Source organism: Dendrobates tinctorius, unplaced genomic scaffold (assembly GCF_039654945.1).
Source record: "Dendrobates tinctorius isolate UK_male_01 unplaced genomic scaffold, ASM3965494v1 ptg000018l, whole genome shotgun sequence".
In the NCBI taxonomy this organism is placed as follows: Eukaryota; Metazoa; Chordata; class Amphibia; order Anura; family Dendrobatidae; genus Dendrobates; species Dendrobates tinctorius.
In genome coordinates, this window is record NW_027361686.1 from 19,657,375 (window position 1) to 19,684,536 (window position 27,162).

Genomic DNA, 27,162 nt, shown 5'->3' on the forward strand with positions numbered 1-27,162 from the left:
GGAGCAGAGGGCCACTTGTGACAAAAGTAACAGAGGGTTAGTTCAGCCTCCTGCTGTGATCTTTAACAGTGTGTGTATCCAGAGAGGTCGCAGTAGTGCCAGAGACAGCCAGCTGCAAAATTTAGATACTTATGCTGTACTACGGCACTTGATTACTTAACCTGCAAGACACCCGTGGTCATGTTTAGGACTTTCCCCTTTGCTTAATAGGGCTTGTGATAGCTGGGTAAACTATTAGGAGTGGATCACACCCCACTGGCCATGTCAGTCTTCCAGTAAGGTTTCACCTGTAATGCTTTTTTTTAATGGCTAGGACTTTTGTAGTTTGTGTATGAGAAACTTGCGTTTCCCAGGGCTGAGGACAGGTATGAACCAAGGAGGTCTCATGCCAATTTAGCAGAAGACGGAAGTAACAGAACAACAATTTCCTTAAGGAAATCAACGCACCAAATATTTATTTCACATGAAGCATTCTAAAATATACAGCAATATATATCCAGGTACTGCTAGTAAAATAAACCAGAGAACTAGAATAAATGCCACTTCTGTAAAACAAATACAAGCTTGTAAGTGTTCAGGGCTTTATTTGATAAAAAATAAAAGGAAAAAAAAAATCAAACAAAAACATGAAAAATCTTAAAGGTTTACTGCTTTTACAAAATGGTCTAACTAGGCATCTCCATTAGTATCAAGGCAAGCAGGACGACACATGGGCTAGTGAGTAGAAAGGTGCTTACAGGATAGAACAGTAACAGGGGAGATGTCAGATTGAAATACAGTAATGATATACATCAGCTCAGATCTATTGTCCTCAGCGGCGATCCTAATCAAGGAATTTTTTTTTCGAGGTGCATTTACACTGCACGACTTGCAATGTTAAACGCCAGATCAAAAAAAACATGTTGCCAAATAGACATCCATTTATACAGGTCAAACGCTCTACTGTGCACAGAATGACTGGTAATAGATTATGCAAGACAATGTGCTGGCGAGAACAGATGTTCATGCTTAACCACCTCACCCAAGAAACAAGCATTTACAGCTCACATACTACACTATTGTCAGGAAACGAGCAGTGTAAATGCACCCAGTGTGAGATCTTGTTTCTCATGTTGGTGGCTTAGAACCATACAGAATGGCCACCAGGCATCAATGGAACATCTCTGTAAAAGCAGTATAAACTCAGTCACAAACCTAGCGAGGGCTTAGTTAAAAAAAAAAAAAAAATAATCCATCAACTGATACTTTACATTCTGATTGCAGTTTTTCAAAACAGGTATTAGAGGGGGACTCAAAAACTTAAGTAACCAAATCTCCGGGATATCCTGCCAAATCTTAATTCTGTGTTAATGCAAAACAAAGCATATAACAAGAAATGACTTCAATCAAGACTTTATTTTAATCCAAGTGGTCAAGAAAATATAAAGGCAGAGAGGGGGGGCTAAGGATTCTAGGACATATAGATGGCACCAAGCTCTACACAGTACAACTTCCAAACTCTGGTGAGTGAACGCAAACAGTTTAATAGTAAGCCTTGGTTATATCTTGCACCTACATTTTGGTGGAAGGCCTACCATGGGGTGCAGAGAAAATGTAACATTTTACAGATTTAAATGAAAACCATGGCGACTGAACACTTGCAACTTGCTCAGCACCGTAGCAAAGACTCTGCTTAAGGAGCACAACATGGGGGTCAAAAGTAGCAAAAAAAGAAAAAACATTTGGTCCTGGATTAGGCTACCATGTAAGGATGAAAATGTGGGTATTGTATGTCTGCCATAATAAAAGATGTAGCCTGCAAAATAGTAGCACACCCCCACAGAGGGTCTATAAACTACGCTCTATGGAAATGTGAGCCAATCCTTTTTAACAGGCGGATGGTGAACCACGCTGGCAGGGACTGACATCTTGACTGCAGCATAGAATTAATGGCAGTTTCTTTACTGTGTGACAAAGAATAATTGTTCACCACAACTGGAAACAAGGGGTGGCCTTCTAGAAAATAGGCAGAAGGAGAGGTGTTCTAGAAACAAAAGGCAGAAGTGTTGGAGGTGTTAAGAGGGTGGAAGGCAATTCTCAAAACAGAAAAAATTGATAGTGTTATAGACAGAGGGGGAAAGGTTCTTAAAACAATAGGAGAGAAGTTATGAAAACACTAGACAGAGGGGTTCTAGAAACAATAGGGAGCAATAGACACAATGGATTTTATTTGAGTGGATACAAGCAGTGTAAAAGATAGGAGCTCATTAACTACATTACAGACCTCAGTGTCATCCTTTATCCATTGTATCTAGGACTCATCTATGGAAAGAGGGAAGGACTATAGTTTGAGTCATTTGCGCATGTCATTATCTTTGAAACTAGACATGCGCATGTCACCTTTAATCGGGTTATATTTGAAGAGCTCCAGACGGATTCTTATTAAATCTGTTCGGCGCCGTTTTTAACAGAAGATACGCTGTCGCTGGTTGTGCTCATAGGGGAACTTCTTTGAGTCGCACTTTCACTATTCGGCTCATCATCTCGTCCACCTTCTCCCACAAGACATGGAAATTTGCGATCCCCAAACAGAAGGCTGAGCCTTGCTTCAAAGAAAGACTGGAGCTCAATGATAGACTGAACAACTGCTTTATCCTACAGGGTGGAAAAAAAAAAAATAATAATTTGCCATTGACTTAAAACTTTCAACCTTTTGTAATAGTGAACATAAAAAAAGCACCAGATGTGTCTCACCTCTGCAAACTTGCTGACGTTTCTAAACATCATCCACACGTCGCAAACAAAGTCATCAGGGTTGGGATAGAAAGGTGATACCTTTTGCTGCAGTTTGGCTCGGATGAGTGTTAAGTCAATCATTGGTTCCCCATCCTAAAACAAGTTTGCAATTATCAGATAGAAGATTAAGACAAGCCTACAAATTTTTCATTTTCATCTTACAAAGAGGTTAAGATAGGATTAAACATGACAGGAAGTTACAGGAGCAATGTGATAACAGGCCTGCAAAGAACATCACCCTAGAATCAATACAAGGGACACTTACTGCACTGGCAGATAGTCTGTGGAAGGGTCGGCAAGGCTCATGGCAAAGCAGTTCCAGCAACACACGCTCACATCTCTAGAAACAGAAATGACACGTCAGTAATACAAATATAAGAACAAGGGACACAAGATTAAAGAAACTTTGTAAGTTACTAAAAGCAACATAGACCACAATGCTAAGGCGAAGCTAAATTATGTTCCAAACCTTCTGATCAGCTGCAGAGAGGCTGGTGGCATTAGGATCTGTGATGGCAGCATCACCTTGGTCAATCTTGGGCATCTCCTGGCATAACATGCACTTCCAGTCTCCACTTAAACGAAAGGAAAATATATATTTTACTCAATTGGCAAACTCAAAACTTAAAGAACAGAAACAATCCATTATACAGCACAAAGGAAACCTCAACTAACTTTCCGACACTTCTGAAAGACATTTAGGATTATACATTGATGAGTCTCGCATCAAAATCAGTTAGCTTTTCTTATCCAGGATTCTGGGAAAGAAGTCATTATAGAAGCCACAACTAGTGTTTTTTTCTTTCCCTTTTTAAACATTGTACATTAACTAGGGCTATATTAAACTGGACATATAACAGATTAAATACACCATTAAGGACCCTTAACATTTTCTGCATGTAGTTACCTGATATTTTCAATCATCGCTGGCAGATGGCAGTCACGGTGGAAACTGTTTTTACACTGGTTGCATGTAAGGATTGCTCCTTCCTTTTGGCACACCTTACAGCGAGCGCCAGGTGCAGCTTCTGAGGCTGCTGATGCACTAGAGCCCTGGAAGTCAGCAGCATCGCCAGCTGTACTTGGTGGGAGAGCTGCAGGAGTCACATTTTCTGTAAAACCGTCAGGGCGCATGTAAGGTTTCTCCTCCCCAGATTCAACTGTGGGAATGCTAATGCCAGTCTCCATTGCTTCCTCCTGTTAAAAAATAATTTAGTGGTAAAGATTAAGTCAACCTGGGGCAAAACTACAGATAAGAAAAAAAAAAAAAAAAAAATTCTTTTTGAACCAGTGATGGATCAAGGAGCTCTCAGGAGGATAAACATCTAAATCGAATATATAAAAAAAAACAAACATTTTAGATCTCAAAAACCGCTCTCTGCACAGACACTGCAGAGCAAGTTGTCAAAGTGCTGAAGTATGCCTTCAGCCTCCTCAGTATACCACAAAGCCAGCAACAATGGAGAGCCAATAACCCTACATCTGCAGGTTAATGGCACTTTGGAATGACAGCTTTTTTGTTTTTTTTTTAAACTAGTTTTTAAAAAAATGTTGGACTCTCAACTTACTTTTACAACAGGATCACCACCATTGTTGCCTCTCTCAATGACAATCAAATTATAATCTTCATTTGTATTTCCAGGGAAAACTTTAAAGACTGGCGGCTGAGTGTCAGGATTAAGATCCACATCCAAACGTTCCAAACTCACACGGGGAACTTTCTTCAGCAGTTCGTTCACATCACCACCCTCTGAACTGCGTCCCCTTTAAACAAGAGAAGTTTGATTTGTTAACACTAGAAGACCCAGAGAGGGGTCATTTAACATTTCTACCTTTGGAACCCAGAGAGGGGTCAAATGACCTGAAGGATTTTATCTAACTTCCTATAATCACCGTCTTTTGTTCTGTAATTAAGGCCACTACTGTCGCACCACAGGAGGTTGTTTTCCATTGAGTTTAGCCTTTTAGTTTCTAGTTAGTTCTATTGAGTTTATTGTATTTGATAATATAAAAGACTATACATATTGTATTTAGTTTAGTTTTATTTGAGCAAAAAAAACACTGAAACAATGAATCATTTTTTATATATTTTAAATAGAGAATTAGAAATTTTAGAGCAAGGTACAGCTGTGAGTAATGACCAGAAGCATTTGTGTCTAAGTCAAGCGGACTGAAATGTCAGTGTGAAAAATATACAAAAGAACAACTGTTATTTGTCTCCATGCTTTTTATTTTTGATATAAAGATTAAAAAAATACAAGGAATACAAATTTCACACATATTTACAATAGGCTGCGTGTGTGTGTGTGTGTGTGTGTGTGTGTGTGTGGCATGTCCTTGCGTGACTAGCATTTCAGCACTCACCGAGCAGTCTGTCTGCAGTCGGAACATACCTGGCACATTTGCCACACGTGTATTTGTAGCAGTCAACACATCTCTCAGTTGCACAATTGTTCGTGCATCAATGGTTGACCTGACACTTCGCCCTTTTGCCAGGGCAGGGTGTGGAAGGTTGTTGCCGAAGGAGTTTCTCCTTGCGTGCCTTCTTTTCACTCACATGAGAGCCACCTAACTCTTTTGCAAGCTCAACCAGGAAGTCCACCCGTCTCTCCTGCACTTCAGTGCATGCCTGATAAAGAACATGTGCATTCAGTGCTGCCACGTCAATCATGTTGTAGAACACGGCGACTGGCCATCTCAGTGTTCCTGCACGCACGCTGTACTCCCGCACCATTTGGTCCATTACATTCACACCGCACTTTGTGTGGTTATATTGTGTGACCGTGTTTGGCTTCCTTTTGTTGGTATCCTCAGTCTCAACCACACTGTGCATGCTACTGAGAATTGGGTGCATACACTGTCAGTCTGGCACCAGGGGTTGAAAACACCTGAGTGGTGAATTCAGTGCGGTCCATCTGTCTAGCAGATTGAGGAATTTCCCAGCAACTCTTGTTGACTGTGCCGAGGATAGTGGTTTTCCGGCTAAGCAGTCGTTGTGCAAGTGACAATGATGTAAAGAAATTGTCCGTGGTTACAGTTCCGCCCTTGTCCATGAATGGTTCCATCAGCTTCATCACTACAGTTTCGGACAGTCTCTCCCCGCTGGGACAACTGGGGTCTTTGCCAAGATATGGGAGGACATTACAGATGTACTTTGATTTCAAGTCGCAAGCCACCCAAAACTTGATGCCAAACTTGTCTGGTTTTGTTGCAATGTATTGCAGAAAACAGCGAGTCTTTGACGGGAAAAGCTGTTCATTAATAGTGATGTGTCGACCAGGGTTGTAGGACGAGATGCAGTTGGTGACAAACAATCTCCACACATCGGAGATTGCAGCAAACTTATCGGTCTCCGCTCGCTCACTGCGTGTGAACATGTCAAAGCGTAGGTGTTGCATGATGTCTTGGAAGCGGTTTCGGGCCATAGTTGCAATGATCCTTGGGTTTGCCAGGTTTGCTGACCAGCTGTCACGTAGTGATGGAACCTTGGTCAGATCGTGCGCTAGCAGGATTTTCCCCATGCGCTGCGCACTTTTGAAGGTGCGCGCCGAACACATGTTGCATTTCGGCGCGCAAGGCGCACCTTCAAAAGTGCGCAGCGCACAGCAAAATCCTGCTAGCGCACGGCCAGCGCATGATCTGCGCACCCTATGCTAAGATAGGGTGCACAGATCACAAGCGTCCATGTGCGCTAGTAGGCGGCGATGACCGGATGGGGAGGGCGGGCAGGGAGCTGGGAGGGGGCGGGGCTTAGCGGCGACCGTGCGCAGGCCGTCGCTGCGCTATAAAGCGCAAATGTGAAACCGGCCTTAGCAACCTTATGCATATTCCCCGCACAACAATGCAGCTGGGGGGAGGGGGTGGGGGAAGACACTCAGGAGCAGCTTACATTCTTTTGCTCTTTTACAAGACCTTTGTTGAGGTGGATCAACACCATTAATTTGTTTCTTGTCTGTCATTTTTAACCCACTTTCACTTTTTTTTTTTTTTTTTTAAAAGAAAAAACACCAAGGTTACTTACCTGTAGCCGGTTTTTCCGGAGCCCATGACGGCACACGAGAGGATCCGCCCAGTCAAGACAGGAACCCTACTGAAGATAAAAGGGCGGTACCTCTCCCTCCCTTCAGTTGGTTTACAGAGCATGAGAGGCCCCCCGGGTTAGTACACATGGTAAAACTATCACCACATTATATCTAAACTAAAAAAAACACCCAAACTATAGTGCACACCCAAAGGAGTGAAAAGGGGGGGAATATATGGGTGCCGTCATGGGCTCCGGAAAAACCGGCTACAGGTAAGTAACCTTGGTGTTTTCCCGTCTCCCATGACGGCACACGAGACTTTTGTAGAATAAGACACCTTAGGGAGGGACCACCGCTTGCAGCACCTTTCTACCAAAGGTTAGGTCAGTAGAGGAAGACAGATCAAGTCGGTAGTGCTTAAAAAAGGTCGAAGGTGAGGACCAAGTAGCGGCTTTACAAATCTGTTCAATTGATACCTCAGCCTTCTCTGCCCAGGAGGTAGCCACGGCTCTGGTGGAGTGAGCCTTGATGCCTTCTGGAACCGGAGCGCCACTTGCGAAGTAGGATAACAATGGCCTCCCTGACCCATGTGGCAATGGTACTCAGCTACCCCGTGCCCTTTTCTACTACCCTGAAAGGCTACAAAAAGGGACTGATCTTTCCTCCACTGACTAGTTACTGAGTTATATTGTAATATGGCTCTTCTCACATCTAATGTATGGAACTTTTGCTCCCCACGGTTTCTAGGATTGTTACAGAACGATGGCAAGGAGATCTCCTGAGTCCTATGAAACTTTTGGACTACCTTGGGGAGATAGGCCGGGTCTGGTCTTAGAACTACTCGGTCCTCCAATATCTGTGTATATGGAAGACATCTAGACAGAGCTTGAAGGTCGCTGACTCTTCGGGCCGATGTGAAGGCTACCAGTAAGACAGTTTTAAGTGTAAGTAGCTTTGGTGACAGCTCTAGTAGTGGTTCAAAGGGGTCTTTGGTTAAGGCCTCTAAGACTAGGTTGAGGTCCCAGGGTGGTATCTTTGGGATAATGACCGGCCTTGACCTGCCACAGGACTTTATGAATCGGGACACCCACCTATTGGCTGCTAAGTTGCAGTTATATAGGGCCCCCAAAGCTGAGACTTGAACTTTGTGTATTAGTGGCTAACCCCAGTTGTAGCCCCGACTAAGTACTCTAGGATAGGTCCCACTGGCGCTACATCTCCCAAGGGTTCCCCCAGGAAGTCTAGGAACTTTTTCCACATTCTACCGTAGATTTGGGATGTTATAGGTTTCCTACTTTTCAACAGGGTGGAAACTAACCCTGGAGAGAATCCCTGGCGACTCAGTAGCGCCCTCTCAAATTCCAGGCTGCTAGATGAAAGCCCTTCACCTGAGAGTGGACCACTGGTCCCTGGGAAAGCAGGTCTGGAATCTCCGGTAGTATCCATGGATCTGTCACTGACATGAGCCTCAGAAGGGAGAACCAAGGCCTTCTCGGCCAAAATGGAGCTATAAGAATTATTCTCGCTCGATCCTCCCTGATTTTCCTGACCACTACTGGGATCATTGTTATCGGGGGAAATGCATAGGCCAGGATGAACTTCCAGGGTATCTACTGCAATGGGGTTTTCCCTTGGGTTTAGTTAGAACTTCCTGACCTTCCGGTTCTGTGCGGTAGCGAACAGGTCTATTTCTGGTTTGCCCCAGGCCTGAACTATTTATTGGAAGACTTGGGGGTTTAGGGACCATTCCCCTTGTTTTAGGTGCCTGCGACTCAGGAAGTATGCCTGTATATTTTCTGCCCCCTTTATGTGCAGTGCTGTGATGGATAACAGATGTTGCTCTGCTAGCTGGAAGAGTAGATCTGATATTTGCATGAGGCCCCGAGATCTCGTTCCCCCCTGGTGATTGATGTAGGCTACTACTGCTTGATTGTCCATCATGACTCGGGTGTGGCGGCCCCGAAGTAAGGGAAGGAAATGTTTCATGGCTTTTTCCACTGCCCATAGTTCTTTTACATTTGAACAGTGATCCCTTTCTAGCGAGGACCAGGTCCCCTGAATTGAGTGGGAACTCAGGTGTGCTCCCCATCCTGTGGCACTCGCGTCTGTTGTAATGATGTCCTCGACTGGTTTTTGCCACGGGATACCGGCTGTTAGATTCTTTTCTACAGTCCACCAGAGCAGGGAATCTTACAGCCACTGAGAGACAGTTTGCATTCTAAATGCCCTTTCAATTGTTTCTGTGCTGACAAAACTTCCCACTGTAGTTGCCTTACGTGGTACTGCGCCCATGCTACTGCGGGTATGCATGATGTCAGTAAGCCTAAAAGGGACACTGCGTTCCTCAGTGTCATATTTGGTCTTTGTATTGCTGTGCGAGCTAGGCCTCTTATCTTGGTCACTTTGCTCTCTGGTAGGAGGCAGCGTTGTTGCTCGGAGTCCAATATCAACCCTAGGAAGGATTGCTCTTTTGCTGGGGTTATCCTTGATTTGGGGATGTTTACTATCCATCCTAGTCCTACTAGAATTCCTATCACTTCCTTCACTTGATGTGTGCAGTGGGAATCAGACCTCCCTATTACCAGAAAGTCGTCTAGGTATGGGACGATCACTATGTCCCTGGAACGCAGAAAAGACATTACTTCGGCCATCACTTTGGTGAATACTCTGGGGGCTGTAGACAGGCCAAACGGAAGGGCTGCATATTGGCAGTGTTTCACCTGCCCCTGGACATGGAGCGCTACTCTCAAATATTTTTGATATTCCCGATGAATTGGGATATGATAGTAGGCATCTTTTAAGTCTATCACTGCCATGAGGCAATGCTGGAACAGGATCTTTGTGGCCGTGTTGATTGACTCCATTTTGAAGGAGCAATTGTCTACCCACTGATTGAGTCTCCTCAGGTTGACAATGGTTCTCCAAGAGCAGTCTGGTTTTTGTATTAAGAAGAGGGGGGAGTAGAACCCCCTTCTTTCACTGGGACTTCCTGTAGGACTTGTTTTTTCACTAGTCCCAAGACTTCCATCTCCAGGGCCAGTTGTTGCGCTTACCTTCTGGGTGTTATTATGAAGGTATGCCTGGGCAGACGGATGAATTTTATTTTTAAGCCGTCCTTGATTATATTTAGGACCCATGTACTGGGGGGAGATATTTGCCCAGGCGGAAAGGAAGAGAAAGCCTTCCCCCTACCTCCAGCCCAACGTCATTGGGGAGATTTTTTGGAGGAAGTGGAGGGCCCTTTAAACATATAGCCCGATGCTCTTCTTCCTTTAAAGTCCCAGCTTTTTCTATCTCCCGGGGGATGACCCCTGTTAAATCTCCTCCTCCGAAAGGGCTGCTTTTTGGGTTCTCCCGGAAATCGGGGAAAGCTCTTCTTCCTATTCCCTGCATGTTCCAAAATCTCTTCTAGTTTTTTCCCGAAGAGGAATTGGCCATCGCATGGAATGGAACATAACCTATGCTTCGATGGTAAATCTCCGGGACACCCTTTAAGCCACAGGGCTCGTCTTGCCGCATTTGACAGACTTGCTGCTCTAGCTGTCAACCTTGCAAAGTCTGCAGAGGAATCCGCTAGGAAAGCCGCTGCTCCGTGCACTAGTGTCAAATTAGACAAAATTTCGTCCCTAGGAACTCTATCCTTGATCTGGTCCTCTTTGTTGCAGTCAGACCATGAGGGCACGAGCGGTACAGGTACCAGCTATCGCTGGCTTCAATCCACCTGCTGAAGCTTCCCAGATGTGTTTTAGGAAACCGTCTGCTTTTTTATCAAGCGGGTCTTTCAACACGCCAGAATCCTCTAATGGTAGGGATACCTTTTTTGAGGATCTGGCTACAGCCCCATCAATTTTAGGGACTTTCTCCCAGGTTTCTGAATCCTTCTGCTCAAAAGGGTACCTCCTTTTTGATGTGGAAGGTAAGCCCCCTGACCTCTCCGGTTTTTTTCCCATTCCCTGTCAATTAGTGCTTTTATTTTATCATTTACAGGGAAGGTACGTTTCCGTTTTTCCTCCAGTCCTCCAAACATTACATCCTCTAATGATTTGGGAGCTTTTTCCTCTTTAAGGCCCATTGTAGCCCTAATAGCTTTGACCAGCTTTTCCACGTCCTCCGCTGGATGGCCGCCTATATCGCTGTCCGAGGAGGATTCTGAGGACTGGGTAGAGGAAGAGGAGGTGGAGGGGGACAAGGGTCTATCCCACCCCTTCTGCCTTGGCGAGGCCTCTGAATCGGAGCTCCTTCTACGGTTTCTTTTCTCTTTCTTTTTAAGGGCTGCCTTTAAGGAGCCTTTCACCTCCTGTTGTATTAACTCTTTAAGGCTAGCCACCAAATCAGGGGTCTCCTCCTGTATAGTTTTGTTTATACAGTCAGCTCAGGTCTTTCTGCCACTGATCTACCAGCGGGTTTTTACAGAGGGCGCATTCTCTATTTTTGGTTTTGCTGCTGGCCTTCCTCGACCCCTAGCGATCAGAGAAAAAGGAACCCCGTTACCATAAGTGTGAGATTCACGAAGATCACTCACCACCGCTGTCAATCAGGGGTACCGATCTCGGAGGCTCCTCAGATGCACTCGTGACGTTCCTCCTGGACGTCTCAGTCATGCCGGTCGCGTTTACGACTGCCGCTCCCACCACTCGAGCGACTGCTCCTGGTATGCTGGCGGCTCGGCCTGGCATCTGGCGATAGGTCTTGCTGCTGACGCTGCTCGTCTTGCCCCACTTCCATCCTGAAGCCTTGGGCATGAGTGCGTCTTCTGTGGTCATCCCCCTTATGTAAGGGGATCCACTGCACTCTCCGCCTCCTCCGGTTACCCCACAGCCCCTCCCCCCCCCTGCCATGCCGTCGGGATCTCCTTTCGCCAGCCGGCGTTGTTCTCTATGGGCGCCACCATCTTGGATCGTCGGCACCGCCTCCCGACGTCACGCCCCTTCCCAGCGTGCCCTGCGCGTGACGTCAGAGGGGCGCAACCCGGAAGTGGCCGCCTCCTGACGCTCCTGCACCGCTTCTGGACCTGGCAGAGGGGGAGAGGGCGGCGCGGCAGCCACGGCAGAGCCCCAGGACCCCAGCTGTGCTGCTTCTGCGCCCACTCGGACGCTGAGCCCCCTGGGGACCCGCGGACGGCGCTTCCCCCTCCCGACGCGCAGCGCTCAGGAAACCAGCTTGATCTTCAACGCCGGCACGGGAGAGGGGCAGGTACGTGTGACCGCTGTCTTCAGCACACGGGTCCCTGTCAGGACAGGAAACCCAACTGAAGCGAGGGAGAGGTACCGCCCTTTTATCTTCAGTAGGGTTCCTGTCCTGACTGGGCGGATCCTCTCATGTGTGCCGTCATGGGAGACTGGAAAACATAACTAAGTTCTTTTAGAAAAACTTGAAAAATTGAAACAGATTGTATGTTTTGCAAACTATATGTACATTTGGCAAAATGACCAGCACAAAGTCACGGATCAGCAGAAAAAGGTCACATCTCTCACAAAACACTTTGTGTGCTTCAAAACAAAATGTGTGGTTTATACAAATTGTCAGTTCCCTCAAAATGCAAAGTCTCTTGACCTGTGTTTCACAGTGTTTTGAGGACGAATTCAGCTCTACTCCCCCCTGCAGATTCCTCAATGGCTACATTACAAATGAAAGGATGCTAATTGGAGCCATCAGAGTCGTCAGTTCTGACTTAAGGTACTGTCACACTTAGCGATGTACCAGCGATATGACGCGGTCAGGATCGCTGGTACATAGCTAAGTGGTTGCTAGTGAGCTGCCACACAGGCAGATCTCACCAGCAACATTGCAGGGGTCGCTACTTACCTGTCAGATGAGGTGATCCTGACATCCGCCCGCCCGCGTCCACGCGTCGCCACAGCAGGAAGCAGACGACGAGAAACGGTCCGTTCTCGCGCGATCGGCAATAACCAGCGGGGGAGCGGTCGGAGGTATCAGACATAGCAATATCGCTATAAAGTCACAAAAACCAGTGACGCTATAGCGATATCGCTTAGTGTGACAGGCCTTAAGGGTCATTTGACCCTCTTTCGGGACTTCAGGGGGAGCTCGAAATTTCTGGGACTTCTAGTGTTGAACGAAAGTGGAAGGGGGGGGAATTCCCTCAAAATAACTATCCTCCATAAATCACAAAAATATATACCTTTTCTGTCCACCCATAGCATCTAATCCAGATGATTCACCCTCTGAAGGAGAAAAATAAAGTGATCAGCAATTAAGAGTAACATCCTCTGAAGCATATGAAATCTCACATTAGTATTATTGGAAGACACATACCTGTTCCATCATAGTCATCCATGGACTGTAAAGGAAAAAAAAAAACAAAGTAAGTTTCTGCCATCCGTTTATATGAAATGCTGTTTATTAGAAACACTGCCCAAACACTGTACCTGCATGTAGGGGCCACCTCTCCCTTGAGACGCTCCAGGTCTTCGCATCATTGGGTTGAAGTTGGTAAGTGGAGTCAGGACAGAGTTCAATGACTGAGTAGCAGTTGATGACACCACCCCTGTCTTATCAGACACTATTTTACCTGAAAGATTGGTACATTAATGTTATTGATCAACAGTATTAAGATTCCATTTTTAATTTTTCTTCCACTGCTAATGAAAAGTGTGGGGTGTGAGGGACATTTCTAGAGGCTTCTGGATCATATTAATTTCATGGATATCATCTCTTACCAAAAAATTCTGCATGCTTTGTCCAGGTATCCGCATCCCATTGGAATCTCAAGTCTCCCAATGGCTCAACAGGGTCGACAACAACTTTCAGTGCACGATGCAGCTGGAAATAGATCTTATAAAACACAGACAATCGGTCAGACACAAGCAGCTGGAAGAACCATATGAGTAAAGAAATAAGAGAAGTGTTCTTGTACCAGCTTCTTGGAAAGCAGCAAGGCTGTATTGTTATCACTTTCCAATGCCCAGGTAGCAAAGCGGAGAATGTGTTCCTGGTGTTTCTGAAGTTTAGTCATATTCCAGTGCTGTTTCTCCAATTTGTCCTGTTGTCCTTCAGTTACTTTCTGGGAATAAAAAAGTAAACTGGCTTAATATTCTCTGCATAACTTTAAACTAAAAGTTCTTTATTTTTTTTCTACAAAAGGTTGCGCTGTATTGTAACACTTGATAAGGGTAAAGCAAACTAGCCTATAGTGTATATTACACATCACACATTGGGAAGGGGATAGAACAAATTTCATTCTCTTGAATTATATTAAAGAAAAATATATCAATTTCTAATCAGACCTGCATATCATTCACAAGCAGTTTGCCACGCTTGTTAAGCTCCTTCATAATTTGTAGAATGGCCATCTTCACATCCACTTGTAATTTCTTCTGTACATCGATTACTTGACGAATCCTGCACATCAAAGCAACATATGAAAAGTTTTAAAAATGGGAAAATAAGAGCTACAAAAGCACATGACACTTAGTGACACAGGACTTCCATACACATTTCATATGCACTGGTATGAAAGCTTTCAAACTTCTATTTCCATTTCTCACATCAAAAGGTACCTTGATTTAAAGTCATTTTGAACATGTAGTTATTCAAAAAGTTTGAAGAAGTTCAGTAATATATAATGCTACTTACGAAGAGTGAACATCCTTGGTGGACTTTTGCAGAAGAACATGTTTTTCTCCTAGTCTTTTCACTAGAGCCGACAGGATCTTACGTTGGTTTTTGACAGCATCCTCCAAAAACTGATATCTGGAGAATAAGCACAAAAAGAAATAAAGTTGTTAAAAAGTCATTCAGAACAGGGGTCGCTCAGGGAAAACCTCATGTCGGGGGCAGCAAATAAACGTTATTTCATCAAACAAAAATATTTTATAGAGGGGGAGGGAGTAGGACATTTATTGGCCACAGTCATTAGAGCACAGGACGGATCTTCATATATCAATAGGCTAAAAACGGACTCGGGTGGTCCTGTGACAGACAGTGCGGACATAGTGAGTGAGATAAGGAGGTATTATATGCGACTATACACATCAGATTGCAGTCTCACGGAGACTGAGATTGAGCAGTACCTGGATGCTCTCTCTCTCCCTGCATTGGCTGATAGCGATAGGGATTCATTGGATCGGGACATCCTGTTGGAGGAGGCGCTTGGTCAGATGCAAAATGAAAAGGCTCCAGGAATGGATGGCCTGCCTGGCGAGTTTTACAAAACCTATGCACCCTTACTGCTACCTAAGCTACTTAAGGTATTTGAAGAGGCTGAAAGACAGAGGGTCCTCCCGCCATCTATGAGGGAAGCTTTGATAGTTTTAATATTAAAGCCCGGAAAGGATCCAGAGGTTCCGGATTCATATCGCCCGATTTCCCTATTATCAACAGATGTTAAATTATTGGCCAAGGTACTCGCCAATAGGATGTCCCGAGTTATCTCATCTGTTATACAGAAGGATCAGACGGGATTTATCCCAGGCAGAGCCACATCTATGAACCTTAGGAAACTATACTTGGGGATTCAACATAGTTCTGGGGAGTAGAGCAATTTTGTCTTTAGACGCTGCTAAGGCGTTCGATAGTTTGGAGTGGGGTTTTTTGTGGGCGGTACTTCGGAAAATGGGCTTTGGACACAGATTTATAAATTGGGTGAGGCTGTTGTATGGCTCGCCGGTGGCGAAGGTTGGGGCTAATGGCAGGGTCTCTGAGTCTTTTCCTCTTGGGAGAGGTACTAGACAGGGGTGCCCGCTCTCGCCCTTGCTATTTGCTACTGCGGTGGAGCCATTGGCAGTTGCAATTCGGAAGTCCAGAGAAATAATGGGATTCAGATGTGGAACTGTGGAGTTGAGGATATCATTGTACGCGGATGATTTACTTCTATATTTAGATAAGGTACATTCCTCGATTTTGCCGGCAATGGAGGTCATTCGAGAATTTGGGCTGAGGTCTGGTCTTCGGATTAATTGGTCCAAATCAGCTTTAATGCCGATAGACCCTCTCCCGGCGGATTTCTCAGATTTGCAGATACCGGTCCCTGTAGTTCAGAGGTTTAAGTATCTGGGTATAATTGTTAGTCCTGCCCCGAAGGATTTTCGGGCTCTGAATCTGGAGCCCCTGTTGCAGCGATTTAGAGCAAAAGTACATACTTGGTGTCGCCTGCCGTTGTCGAATATTGGTAGATCTAACTTAATCAAAATGGTAATGATGCCACAATTATTATATTTGATACATAATTCTCCGGTGTGGATCTGTAGGGACTTTTTTGCAAAAATAAATACATTATTCCGGGAATTAATTTGGAAGAAAAAACAGGCTAGGATTCGCTTGGAGATACTGCAGCGAGGGAAGGAGGAGGGAGGATTGGCGGTGCCAAACCCATTCATATACTTTATAGCCTCCCAGATGCAACATCTTAAGGGTTGGGGTAGAGACGGGGCGTGTGACAATGGTGGTGATATTGTGAGGGAAGGATCGGTATGGAAATATCCAGGGTGCCGGTTGGAGGTGGGAAGACGGCAGATAAATGGGGCACGATACCCCACGTTGGCTATGATTTTCAAGGTGTGGGATAGGGGTAAGTCTCTTTTGAAGATAAATGGGCCTACGGAATTGTGGCCATTGTGGCGAAATCCGGATTTGCAAGAGATCAAAAAGCTGGTGGGGTTCGGAAGATAAAGGGATTTATCTGGTGTCACAAATTTTGCAAAATAATACTCTTAAGAGTTTTGAACAATTGAGAACAGAATTTCACCTCCCGCACGTCTTCTTTTATCAGTACTTACAGCTAAGACATGCATTGGAAAAACAGAGAAGGACAAATCCGGTGATAGTGACACATAATCAAACACTACATATGCTACTTACATCTGAGTCTTCTAGGGGACTTATCTCTGAATTATATAAAAGATTATTGCCTGCCCATCTGGAGACATATCCACTGACTGCTGCTAAGAATAAGTGGGAACGGGACGTTGGCCCCCTGACGGAGGACCAGTGGTCCGATATTCTAGAACAGGTCCCTAAAATGGCGGTTTCTGAGTGCCAGCGGCTTTCGCAAATATATCTCATTCACAGGGTATATAAAACACCCAGCTTATTATTTAAAATGGGACTTAGGCCCAATACACAATGTGTTAGGTGTGGGCAGGATGATGCCCACTTGATGCATGTTATGTGGGAGTGCGGGCACATTGGGGATTTCTGGAGGCAGACCCTGGGACTCATAGCCCAAGTATACCATATCACAATACGACCGTCACCTCGTCTATGTTTGTTGAATTTGTGGGAGGAGGGGGTTGACCCGGACTCTGCAGTGGCCCTGGGAATAGCACGCATCCTGTATCAGGCAAGAAAGATACTTGCATATCATTGGTTGGATCCTATGCCACCAACATTGTCAGAGCTTAAAAATAAACTAAATAATGTCATCAGATTGGAAAGGGGGGCTTATATAAAAAGAAATGCATTAAGAAAGTTTTACAAAATTTGGCAGCCATGGATGGAGTCACCGGGTCTCCCCTCGGGCGCACTGGTACGGGATGCGATGTTGGACCAGTTGCTGTTGTGCTTGCGATGAGGGGATGCTTGGGGGGTGAAAATAAAGTCTAGTGCCCTTTGTGGCGAAGTAGATTTTGAGTGGCGCGGTGGGAGGGGGCTGGGGTGGATTGGACCTGATATCCGTGGGGGGCGGGGGCGAAATATGATGCGGAGTGGCGCGGCTGGCGGGGATGGTTTTCCCGCTGAAATGAGGCACTGATGTATAATTTTGATTTTTGTTTATTTGTGGAGCCATGTTGTTTATAGGCTCAATTTTATGCAAATATCTGTGTTTTGAGATTTCTTTTTATTTATTCTTACACAGGAAGAGTTTTACCCTTTAAATAATATCTGCTCTCAATGTAATTTTTACTAGCTATATAAGATGTCATTCTTTCTGTATTGATTCCTGAATGTTTAATAAAAAAGATCCGATTAAAAAAAAAAAAAAAAAGTCATTCAGAAGCCTGTGGGGCAAGTAAAACATTTTTCACGTACTGATGATCCTTATGTCCCTGCAGTTGGCAATCACGGCAGGTCAATGTGTCACAGGTATCACAGAAGAGCATAAGGGGCTCTTCGTTATGGATTGGGCAGTAGACTATATGTTCATCCTCCTTCTTTGAGCCACCTAGAGGGGGGGAAAAAAAAAAAAAAAAAAAAAAAATTATATTTAGCTCTTAACAAGTTTCCCAGATATCCATCCAGTGTAAACCTGCTGCTGATCAAAAAATGTTGAATTTGTTGTTTTTTTTTTTTTTTTGCTTGATCAAAAGATATCCTCTCTTAAAAGCAGATTGCCCTGTGTGACAGGACATGCTGTCAGGAACAACGGCTGCCCGTGCCCACTGAACAATTCATCATATAGTTGTGTGCGAATAATAAGGGGACGTTCACACGTTGCATATTTTGCGCAGCATATTTGATACATAAAATATGCAGGGTATTATGTAACCCCCTCCCTTTTTCGTTTTTTAGATGGGTAGGTATGCATACCTACCCACAGAAAACCAATTCAGAAATGTTCTGAACTAAGCATTACAAGTTCAAAGTAATATTGTGGCTAAAACAGCAATATATCTGAATGATGAATGTTCACCTCTAGGAGGTGAGGGGGAAAAAAAAAAAAAAAAAAAAAAAGTTGTTTCCTGGATAAAAAAAACTCACTTGTGACTTTAACAGTGTGATCTTTTGTGTATTTAACACGCTGATGAGCCTCAACACAGGTCTCACAAAGCCACTCTGTGCACTCTATGCAGTAACTATTAGCGATAGCATTGTCCTCACAGCTGGTGCATCTCTGCAACACACAAGAATATGAATTATGAAGCATTATTGGTAAAGCAATCCCCACATAAACCAGGCAGTTGAGAAACTGAAGAAATGTAATACCACTGAACATCCATGAACAGCCAAATTCAGATGGCAGCAATACAGAGCATCCAAAGCTAAAACCTACAAGTATGAAAAATTAAAAGCAAAAAGCACAACTAAACTGAAAAAAAAGTAAAAAAAATAAATTGAAAATAATGCATAATAATATTATATAGGAAACAATTTTGATCAAAGTAATGTACAAGCCATCCCACCACGTCACAGCAACCCTTGTGGGACAGTCCTACTCTAGTATTTAAAACCTTTTCACTTGCCAAGTGACGTGAATGTGAACAAGGATCGAGCGACTGAACCACTAGTAAAAGCTTAGGCCAGACAGGATGGATTTCCCAGCTCAGAAAGAGGGTGGTCACACCTTTATATGCACCTGAATGCACAATGAAATGAATAAAAAACTGGAGTCTTAACTGAGAAAGTAAACTAATGTGTATGCACAATGCAGGCGCACATGAACACAACCATTATATCCTGAAAAAAAAAAAAAGAAGTAAAAAATAAATTTATTTTTTTACTTTTTTTTCAGGATATTTGTGCTTTTTGCTTTCTCTGGTTAATGGTCATGTGATAATGTGTGCCTGCATTGTGCATACACATTAATTTACTTTCTCAGTTCAGACTCTAGTTTTTTTAAGTATGAAAAATTGTAGGTTACCAACATCACTTACAGGGACACTCAGCAGGTGAGATTAGCCAGGCCTTATTGTGCTTTTTAACAGTAATGAAGTGTCTCCATTAGTATATAACCATATGGAGCAAACAATGGAAGGACAATATTGAGCTGATGTAAGCCCAGTCTTTCCTCAAGGCATTCTACAACATTTTTATGAAAATTCAGTGTAGCAGATCTTATAGCAGGGGTCTCAAACACACGGCCCGCATGCGGCCCCTGATGCAGGCATCTGCGGCCCGCGGTGCCCCACATGTCTCATGCTAGAGAGGAGTGCGCTACTCTGTAGTGACTAGACTCGAACAACCTCTTCACAACAAAAACATCCCATCTCGTGACTCCTCCCTCCCATGTGACTAATCACATGACCGTCATCACTGCAGGTCATGTGGGAGCAGTTTGCAGCTTTCTCCCAGCGCGTGAGAGGGACTCCGGTACATTTTATACAGAGCTGTGTGCTGGTGCCAGCTGTGGACTGCGGGGCGGCTATAGAGGGGTTAATAACTGCGCGCTTGTGTTACCCGCACTGCACTGTGTCACGTGTGCTGCTGCTCACTGTCGGCATTAGTGACTGGGTCTAAAGTTCTGGCTGTGGACGGAGCAGGAGCAAAATCAGCCTCTCCTCACAGCAGGCTCACTGCGGTCTGTCAGCATTGTCTGTGTGCTGTGGTCAAAAGGTAAAGAGCCCCCATACCTGTGCTGTCACTGCCCTTATACACAGGTACAGAGCCCCCATACCTGTGCTGTAACTGCCCATACATACAAGTACAGAGCGACCCCATATCTGTGCTGTAACTGCCCCTATATACAGGTACAGAGCCCCCATACCTGTGCTGTAACTGCCCCTATATACAGGTACAGAGCCCCCATACCTGTGCTGTAACTGCCCCTATATACAGGTACAGAGCCCCCATACCTGTGCTGTAACTGCCCCTATATACAGGTACAGAGCCCCCATACCTGTGCTGTAACTGCCCCTACATACAGGTACAGTACCCCCAAACCTGTGCTGGAACTGCCCCTACATACAGGCGCACAGCACCCCCAAACCTGTGCTGTAACTGCCCCTACATACAGGTGCACAGCCCCCATATACAGGCGCACTTCCCCTATACCTGCGCTGTAACTGCCCCTACGCAAGTTTAAACCTAGCAGTATTATAGTACAGTAATATAGAATTGTGAGGCCGAGTTCACATGTGGCTTTTTTTCGCATTTCCGCGGCGGTTTTAACCACGCGATTTTGCCGCGAAAGATAAGCATCCCATGCATTCCTATGGGATTCCGCAATGCTGCGGTTTTTAACGAGGCGGAATCGCTTCGCGGTAAAAAACGCAGCATGTTCATTAATTTTGCGGAATCGCAGCGATCCAGCACCCATAGGAATGCATTGTTCCGCTTACTTCCCGCATGTGACTGTGCACACCATGCGAAAAGTAAGAACAATTGCGGATGGTACCCACGGTCCGGAGGAGAGGAGACTGTCCTCCGGGCTTTGGGTACCATATCCCTGTAAAAAATAGAATTTAAAATAAAAAATAGTGTTAGTCTCACCTTCCGACGTCCCACGCAGCCTCTTCCCGCCTCTCTCCACGCTCTCGTTCCCAGTAATCCTTTGCCTTGCCCCTGACGAAGCCACCTTGCGGTGGCGACACGAGTCGGGCAGGGCACTCCACAAGCTCCCCCATATGTAAGTGTTATCAGGACATTGCGGGCAGTACTATTCATGTATCTTTTGTAGAGCATTTTGTGTTTCTATCTTTCATGTTGCATGACACGGTTCCCATTCACTTTGGTTCTATTTCAACCTGTCCTTGTATTTCTATTTACATTGTTGCTGCAGCATCTTTGGACAAGGTTTGAGTCCACACCCTTTGACATAAGGACAATCTTTAGGGCATTATCAGTGGTATGTATTGAACTGTGCATGTTTTGAACCATTGTCATTGTGGTTTTGGATAGGGGATTTTGATATTTAGGTCCTTTTGACTCAACCATTACCTCTTGGTATATACTGCTCTCCTTAGGTTACTTATACTATTTATATACCATGTTTAACTGCCTAGTCATTTTCTCAGGTGTATGGGGGATGTCTTTTTGGCTTTATTAGGAGCCTTGTGTACGATTTGTCATGTGTTATGACTTTTAACTGTTTTTATACTTGTATTGTCTATGGTTGTCCAATAAAAATTAATACATTTTTTTGGTGATCCCTGCTTTTTTTGGTCAGTAGCTTTTCTACTTGTATATGGTGTGTGGTGGATGTGACGTCACCAAGTTACAACCAGACTGAAGCTGCATTACAACCGGACGGAAGCTGCTTAGCGCATTTATTATAGATACCATAAATGTATCGTCACTCATCTTACCTGAATGGTTTCAGCTGCTTGGTCTGCAGAAGCATCCTCTCGAAGAAAATAGTTTTCAACAATTTCCTTCTGATAGCATTGGTTCTTGCACACTGGGCAGTTGACCATAACTAGAAAGGTACAAGACACCATTAAGTACAACAAGTTGATCAAGTTCACAATACTCAAATTTTGAACATGGAACTTAAATAGTTCACTTTTATCCCCTCAAATGTGAAGGTTGGCCACGCTTCATACATACACCAAGCATTAGGACTTGTGGATTATTGGGGCTGGTCTCAGCTGAAAGCATAAAAAATAGCTTTAGCCCATTATTACCATCATGTATTTAAATACTATATGTGGCTCACTGGTATCTGCATCTTCAGGCTAGTGAGAAGCTGAATGTAGATTTCTGTCACAGGATAAGGTGACATCCCTAAGTCCTTGAACAATACAACTTCACCAAAAAAAAAAAAAATCCAACCAGGCCCCAGTTGCCACTATAAAAATGCAATATGTAACTTTCTGCAGTTAACTGAATCACTGGTATGGCTGCATAGGTCCTCTTACATTAAAAAGGATACCCATTTTCCAGTAATGTGATGTGCCAGCACTGAGGAATCAAGATTTAAGGCCACATGCAAGAGCACCTGGAAGTGAAGTGGATTGATGCAATTTTGAGTATATAGACACCAAAGATACATTCAGCCTAACTTGCATGTGGATTAAAAGTGATCTCTGGGATGAATGTTGCATAATAGATACCATTTTTAGTTTAGTACTAGGACCCATAAAAGCATACCAACGTAAAATGGTCCTGACAGATTCCGTTTAACAGTATGGGATAGTCAACATCTTGCTACAACCCAAGACCCTTGTTACAGCGATATTTCAGAATATGGTATAGCAAAATGGGAGGGATTTTTGAAACTTCTGTTGAATTGCAGACTAAATTTGGGGATGGTCAGTACAGAGATGTGGCTCAGTTAGGCGACAAGTTCATGCAGGCCAATTCTAGGATGCCAACCACATGTCAGCGGCCTCAGAATATCCAGCGCTGCATTCGGCTCCCATAATTCAGCCGAGGTCCGTACCCCTGCGCAGTTCATCATTGCCACCATTGTACAGTTTACCATTTATTTACATTGCCTGAAGACTGGTTTGTAAGATTAGTTGAGTACCTCTATGGAAAGCCTAGCATGAAGGGCATGAGACTGAAGACAGTAATTTATATATAAAAAATAAAAAGTGATATATATTTCCTGCTGTTCACAAGGAGATCACAGACAATGCAGTTTGATGAAAGATAAGATTATCCTAGGCCAGGGGTCCCCAACCTGTAGCTTGGGAGCCAAATGTGGCTCGCTGTCCCATGAATTGTGGCTCACGACTGTGCCAGCTTGGTGTGTTAACTCCAGGTCTTGCAAACAAGTTTGAAGAGAACAACTCAAAACGTTGAGTTTTGTGAGTAGCCCTGCACAGTAGAGCAGTTCTGGATGCACATTTACTGGTCTTAGGGGTTTAGAGATGTACGAGGTACGGTACACGCTGGAGGATGGTACTACCTGTTAGAGGAGGTCTTCAAAAGCTGAATATGACTGTGTTGGGAGTCATTGATGGGAGAATACTGAATGGGGGTATTATGGGAACCCCTGTATCTCAGCGTGCTGCTTTGGAGTGGTTTCTGTGGAAAAGCTTTGGTTATGATTATACCTGTAATGGGGGCTTTGGTTGACACTACTTTGAGGGGGGTGGGAGCTGGATGTGGCTCTCAAGATCAGAAAGGTTGGGAACCACTGTCCTAGGCAAACACTGCATCTGTGCAACTAGACTACAGTATACATCAAGAGCTGTTCCCAACATATACCAGAACGTCACCATAAGTGACCATTCTCTAGAGACTAAAAGTCTGTTCATTCAGCCTGTCACTGCACTCTCCTACACAGAGGGGTGCCATTACAAAAACTTATACCATGCATACTATAAAGCATGCCCCTGAAGTGCAAGAATGCATCAGCTTCCTGATATGACTAGTAAATCAAGGAGTGATAAATCTTATACTATGAGAAAATGATACAGAACACAATCGGAAAGTTGTACAATTCTATGCAATAAACTGCATTAAGAATCTGTCAATGGGATCCACCCTTTTAAGTCAATAGCAGCACATGATACCTGAAAATGATACCTTGATATCTGCGATCTGACATCCTATTCCAGAGTAATACACTTTTATTTATATCTAAAGGAGGCATTCAGGACTATGGCAGGACACTGATCTCCATGAAAATCTGCCTCCATATATTATTGTAATTGAGAAAGGGGAGTTACCAGTGTGAGACATGCAACTAAAAGAATGGGAGAACTGAACTTTGTCTGCTTACAAAAATTAGCAGCTCTCACAGCTCTGCTGTATTGCAACAATATTGCAGCCCTGCACCTGTGTGATGGAAGTTGGAGAAGAACATGCAGATGTGTCAGGTGTAATCACTTTCAGCTCTGCAGTGAGATCAGGAGAGCAGAGAGCGGCAATTAAACAGGTAGCATCCCCTTTTAACCCCTTACTGCCATTGGACAAAATAGTACATTCAATAGCAGTACCCCCGCATCAAAGCCAGGACATGTCAGCTGTTTTCAAAAGCTGACATGTGCCCATAATAGGTGCAGGTTGAATCGCAATCCACCCGCATCCATTAACTAGTTAAACGCTGCTGTCAAGCGCTGACAGCAGCATTAAACCAGCGCTCCCAGCCGCCGGACTGGAAATATGCGCATCGCAGACCCCCATCACGTGATCTGGTTGTGATGGCAACGCATCGCTGACCCCCGAGGTCTCCTTGAGTCCTCTATGCTTGTTGAGACATTGCCATGAGCGCCACCCGGTGGTCGGGGCTCATAGCAATGCTGTAATTCTGCTACATATAGGCGATCTGTTCATCGCCTATATGTAGCAGAGCCGATCAAGTTGTGAATGCTTCTAGCCTCCCATGGAGGCTATTGAAGCATGCCAAATTTAAAGAAAACGTTTTATAAAATATGAATAAAAAAATTTTAATCACCCCCCTTTCAAAAAAAAAAAAAAAAAGTTAGACACATTTGGTATTGCCGTGTTCAGAATAGCCTGATCAATAAAAAAAAGGATTAACCTGATCATTAAACGGCATAGTGGGGGGGTGGGGGGAAATCAAAAAGCCATAATTATGTTTTTTTGGTCGCCACAACATTGCATTAAAATGCAACAACGGGCAATCAAAAGAACGTATCTGCACATCAATGGTATTAAAAACGTCGGCTCGGAGAACAAAAAAAACCTCCCACTCAACCAAGAGATCATGAAAAATGGAGACACTACGGGTATCAGAAAAATGGCGCAATTTTTTTTTTAGCTAACTTAGGACTTTTTTTTTCCACCACTTCGATAAAAAAAGAGCCTAGACATGTTTGGTGTCTATGAACTCGTAATGACCTGACCTGCTATAGCTGCCATCGGATCGATAGCTGGTACTGCACAGGAGCGGCTGGCGCCATTTTGAAACTTTTTTTTTTTATGAATATCAGGATTACAACAAGTTATATGCACAGTACATATGCGATCATGCTGCAGCGCAGGCGCCACTGCTGCATGCAGAAGGGTTTTTTTTCTCCAAGCCATATATTTCATTATGTAAACTGGGGGCAGGTAAGCCATACAAATGAATAGCTAAGAGTAACACCACATGGACCCCCCCCCCACTCCATTAACGCAAAACTGAAAATAAAGATTAAACAATAACCACAAGACGGATTCAACAACCAAGGTATCATTTTAACCCCTGTCATGTGAGGTACTATCCCGTCCATATGCCCTGGGACTTAATTCCCAGGGACGGGATAGTATGTCACAGCGATCAGCGACGCTCATGTGGTGAGCGCCGCTGATCGTGGCCGGGTGTCAGATGATTATCACAGCTGACACCCGGCACGGTCACGAACCACCCCAGACACGTTAACCCCTTGCACACCGCGATCAAACACGATCACGGTGTACCGTGGGGTTAAAGGGAAGCATCGGCAGGGAGGGGGCTCCCTCCGTGCTTCCCTGAGCCCCCCACAGCAGCGCAATGTGCAGCGCTGCTGCGGGGGGCTCTATCCCTGCAGGTTCCTGAATCCAAGATGGCAACGAGGACCTTCGGGGGCCTGCATGGAGCTGGCTTCCTCAGTGCCTGCAAAGCGCAGGCATGAGGAAAGCCTGTGCAGTGTTTGTGACAGATCGCTGATCTGTCACGGTGATCTGTGATGTGACAGATCAGCCATGTCCCCCCTGGGACAATGTAATAAAGTTTAAAAAAAAGAAAAGTGTAAAAATAGTTAAAAAAAAAAAAAAAAAAAAAAATCCCTAATATTTTTTTTTTAAAAAAAATGAATTTAATAAAAGTACACATATTTGGTATTACCGCGTCCGTAACGACCCGCCCTATACAACTGTCTCACTAGTTAACCCCTTTAGCGAACCCCTTAATAAAAATAAAAAAACTAAGCAAAAAATTATGATTTATTATCATACCGCCAAAGTGCAACAACGAGATCAAAAAGACGCATATAAATATCCATGGTACCGCTGAAAACGTCGTCTTGTCCCGCAAAAAACGAGCCGCCATACAGCATCAGCAAAAAAATTTAAAAAGTTATTGCTCGCAGAATAAAGCGATGCAAAAATAATTTAATATAAAATTGTAAAGCGCCAAAACATAAAAAAACCACATAAATGAGGTCTCTCTGTAACCGTACTTACCCGAAGAATAAAACCGCTTTATCAATTTTACCGCAGGCGGAACGGTGTAAACGCACCCACCAAAAGAAATTCGTGAAACGCTGTGTTTTTTTTTTTCTTTCATTCTGCGTCCCAAAAATCAGAATAAAAAGCAATCAAAGATGTCACGTGCCCGAAAATGATACCAATAAAAACGTCAATTCGTCCCGCAAAAAGTAAGACCTCACATGACTCGGTGGGTCAAAATATGGAAAAATTATAGCTCTCAATATGTGGTGATGCAAAAACTATTTTTACAATAAAGCGTCTTTTAGCGTATGACAGCTGCCAAACATAAAAACCGCCATAAATAGTAAATCAAACCCCCCCTTTATCACCCCCTTAGTTGGGGAAAATAAAATTAAGAAAATGTATTTATTTCCATTTTCCCATTAGGGCTGAGATTAGGGTTAGGGGTGTTTTGGGGTTAGGGTTGGAAGTGCATTGAGCAGCAAGGTGGTGTGCTGGTAAAAGGGGAAAAAAAAACAAAAAAAAACTCTTAAATCTTCTTCCTGAGCGAGTGTGAACGAGCGGAGTGTGACCTGAGCGTAAGTGTGTGACTTGAAATTCAGTGAAGAGGTATTTGGAACACCTTTAACAAATACCTGTGTGAGTTGCTGAATTGTAAGTTGCTGAGTGCTTTCTACCTGTTCAATTTTTGTGGGGCTTTGGG

The 27,162-nt window shown here is 44.2% G+C and overlaps 1 protein-coding gene and 1 non-coding gene across 2 annotated transcripts in view; both read right to left on the minus strand.

Moving 5' to 3' along the window:
* Positions 1 to 559: 559 nt before the first annotated feature.
* TRIM28 (tripartite motif containing 28) overlaps positions 560 to 27,162 on the minus strand; it is a 39,615-nt gene continuing 13,012 nt past the window's right edge. Inside the window, exons 2-17 of the mRNA XM_073566548.1 lie at positions 21,719 to 21,828; positions 18,456 to 18,588; positions 17,787 to 17,919; positions 14,394 to 14,510; positions 14,045 to 14,159; positions 13,675 to 13,821; positions 13,478 to 13,592; positions 13,187 to 13,329; positions 13,074 to 13,098; positions 12,940 to 12,982; positions 4,344 to 4,539; positions 3,683 to 3,972; positions 3,245 to 3,350; positions 3,041 to 3,115; positions 2,734 to 2,868; positions 560 to 2,634 (exon numbers count right to left, since the gene is read on the minus strand). Coding sequence (XP_073422649.1) covers positions 2,422 to 2,634; positions 2,734 to 2,868; positions 3,041 to 3,115; positions 3,245 to 3,350; positions 3,683 to 3,972; positions 4,344 to 4,539; positions 12,940 to 12,982; positions 13,074 to 13,098; positions 13,187 to 13,329; positions 13,478 to 13,592; positions 13,675 to 13,821; positions 14,045 to 14,159; positions 14,394 to 14,510; positions 17,787 to 17,919; positions 18,456 to 18,588; positions 21,719 to 21,828 — 2,096 coding nt within the window. The 3' untranslated portion in view covers positions 560 to 2,421. The remainder of the gene's footprint in view (positions 2,635 to 2,733; positions 2,869 to 3,040; positions 3,116 to 3,244; positions 3,351 to 3,682; positions 3,973 to 4,343; positions 4,540 to 12,939; positions 12,983 to 13,073; positions 13,099 to 13,186; positions 13,330 to 13,477; positions 13,593 to 13,674; positions 13,822 to 14,044; positions 14,160 to 14,393; positions 14,511 to 17,786; positions 17,920 to 18,455; positions 18,589 to 21,718; positions 21,829 to 27,162) is intronic.
* LOC141082601 (small nucleolar RNA SNORD94) lies at positions 22,678 to 22,818 on the minus strand. The gene has a single exon (XR_012230542.1). It is a non-coding gene; the product is annotated as a small nucleolar RNA SNORD94 (small nucleolar RNA).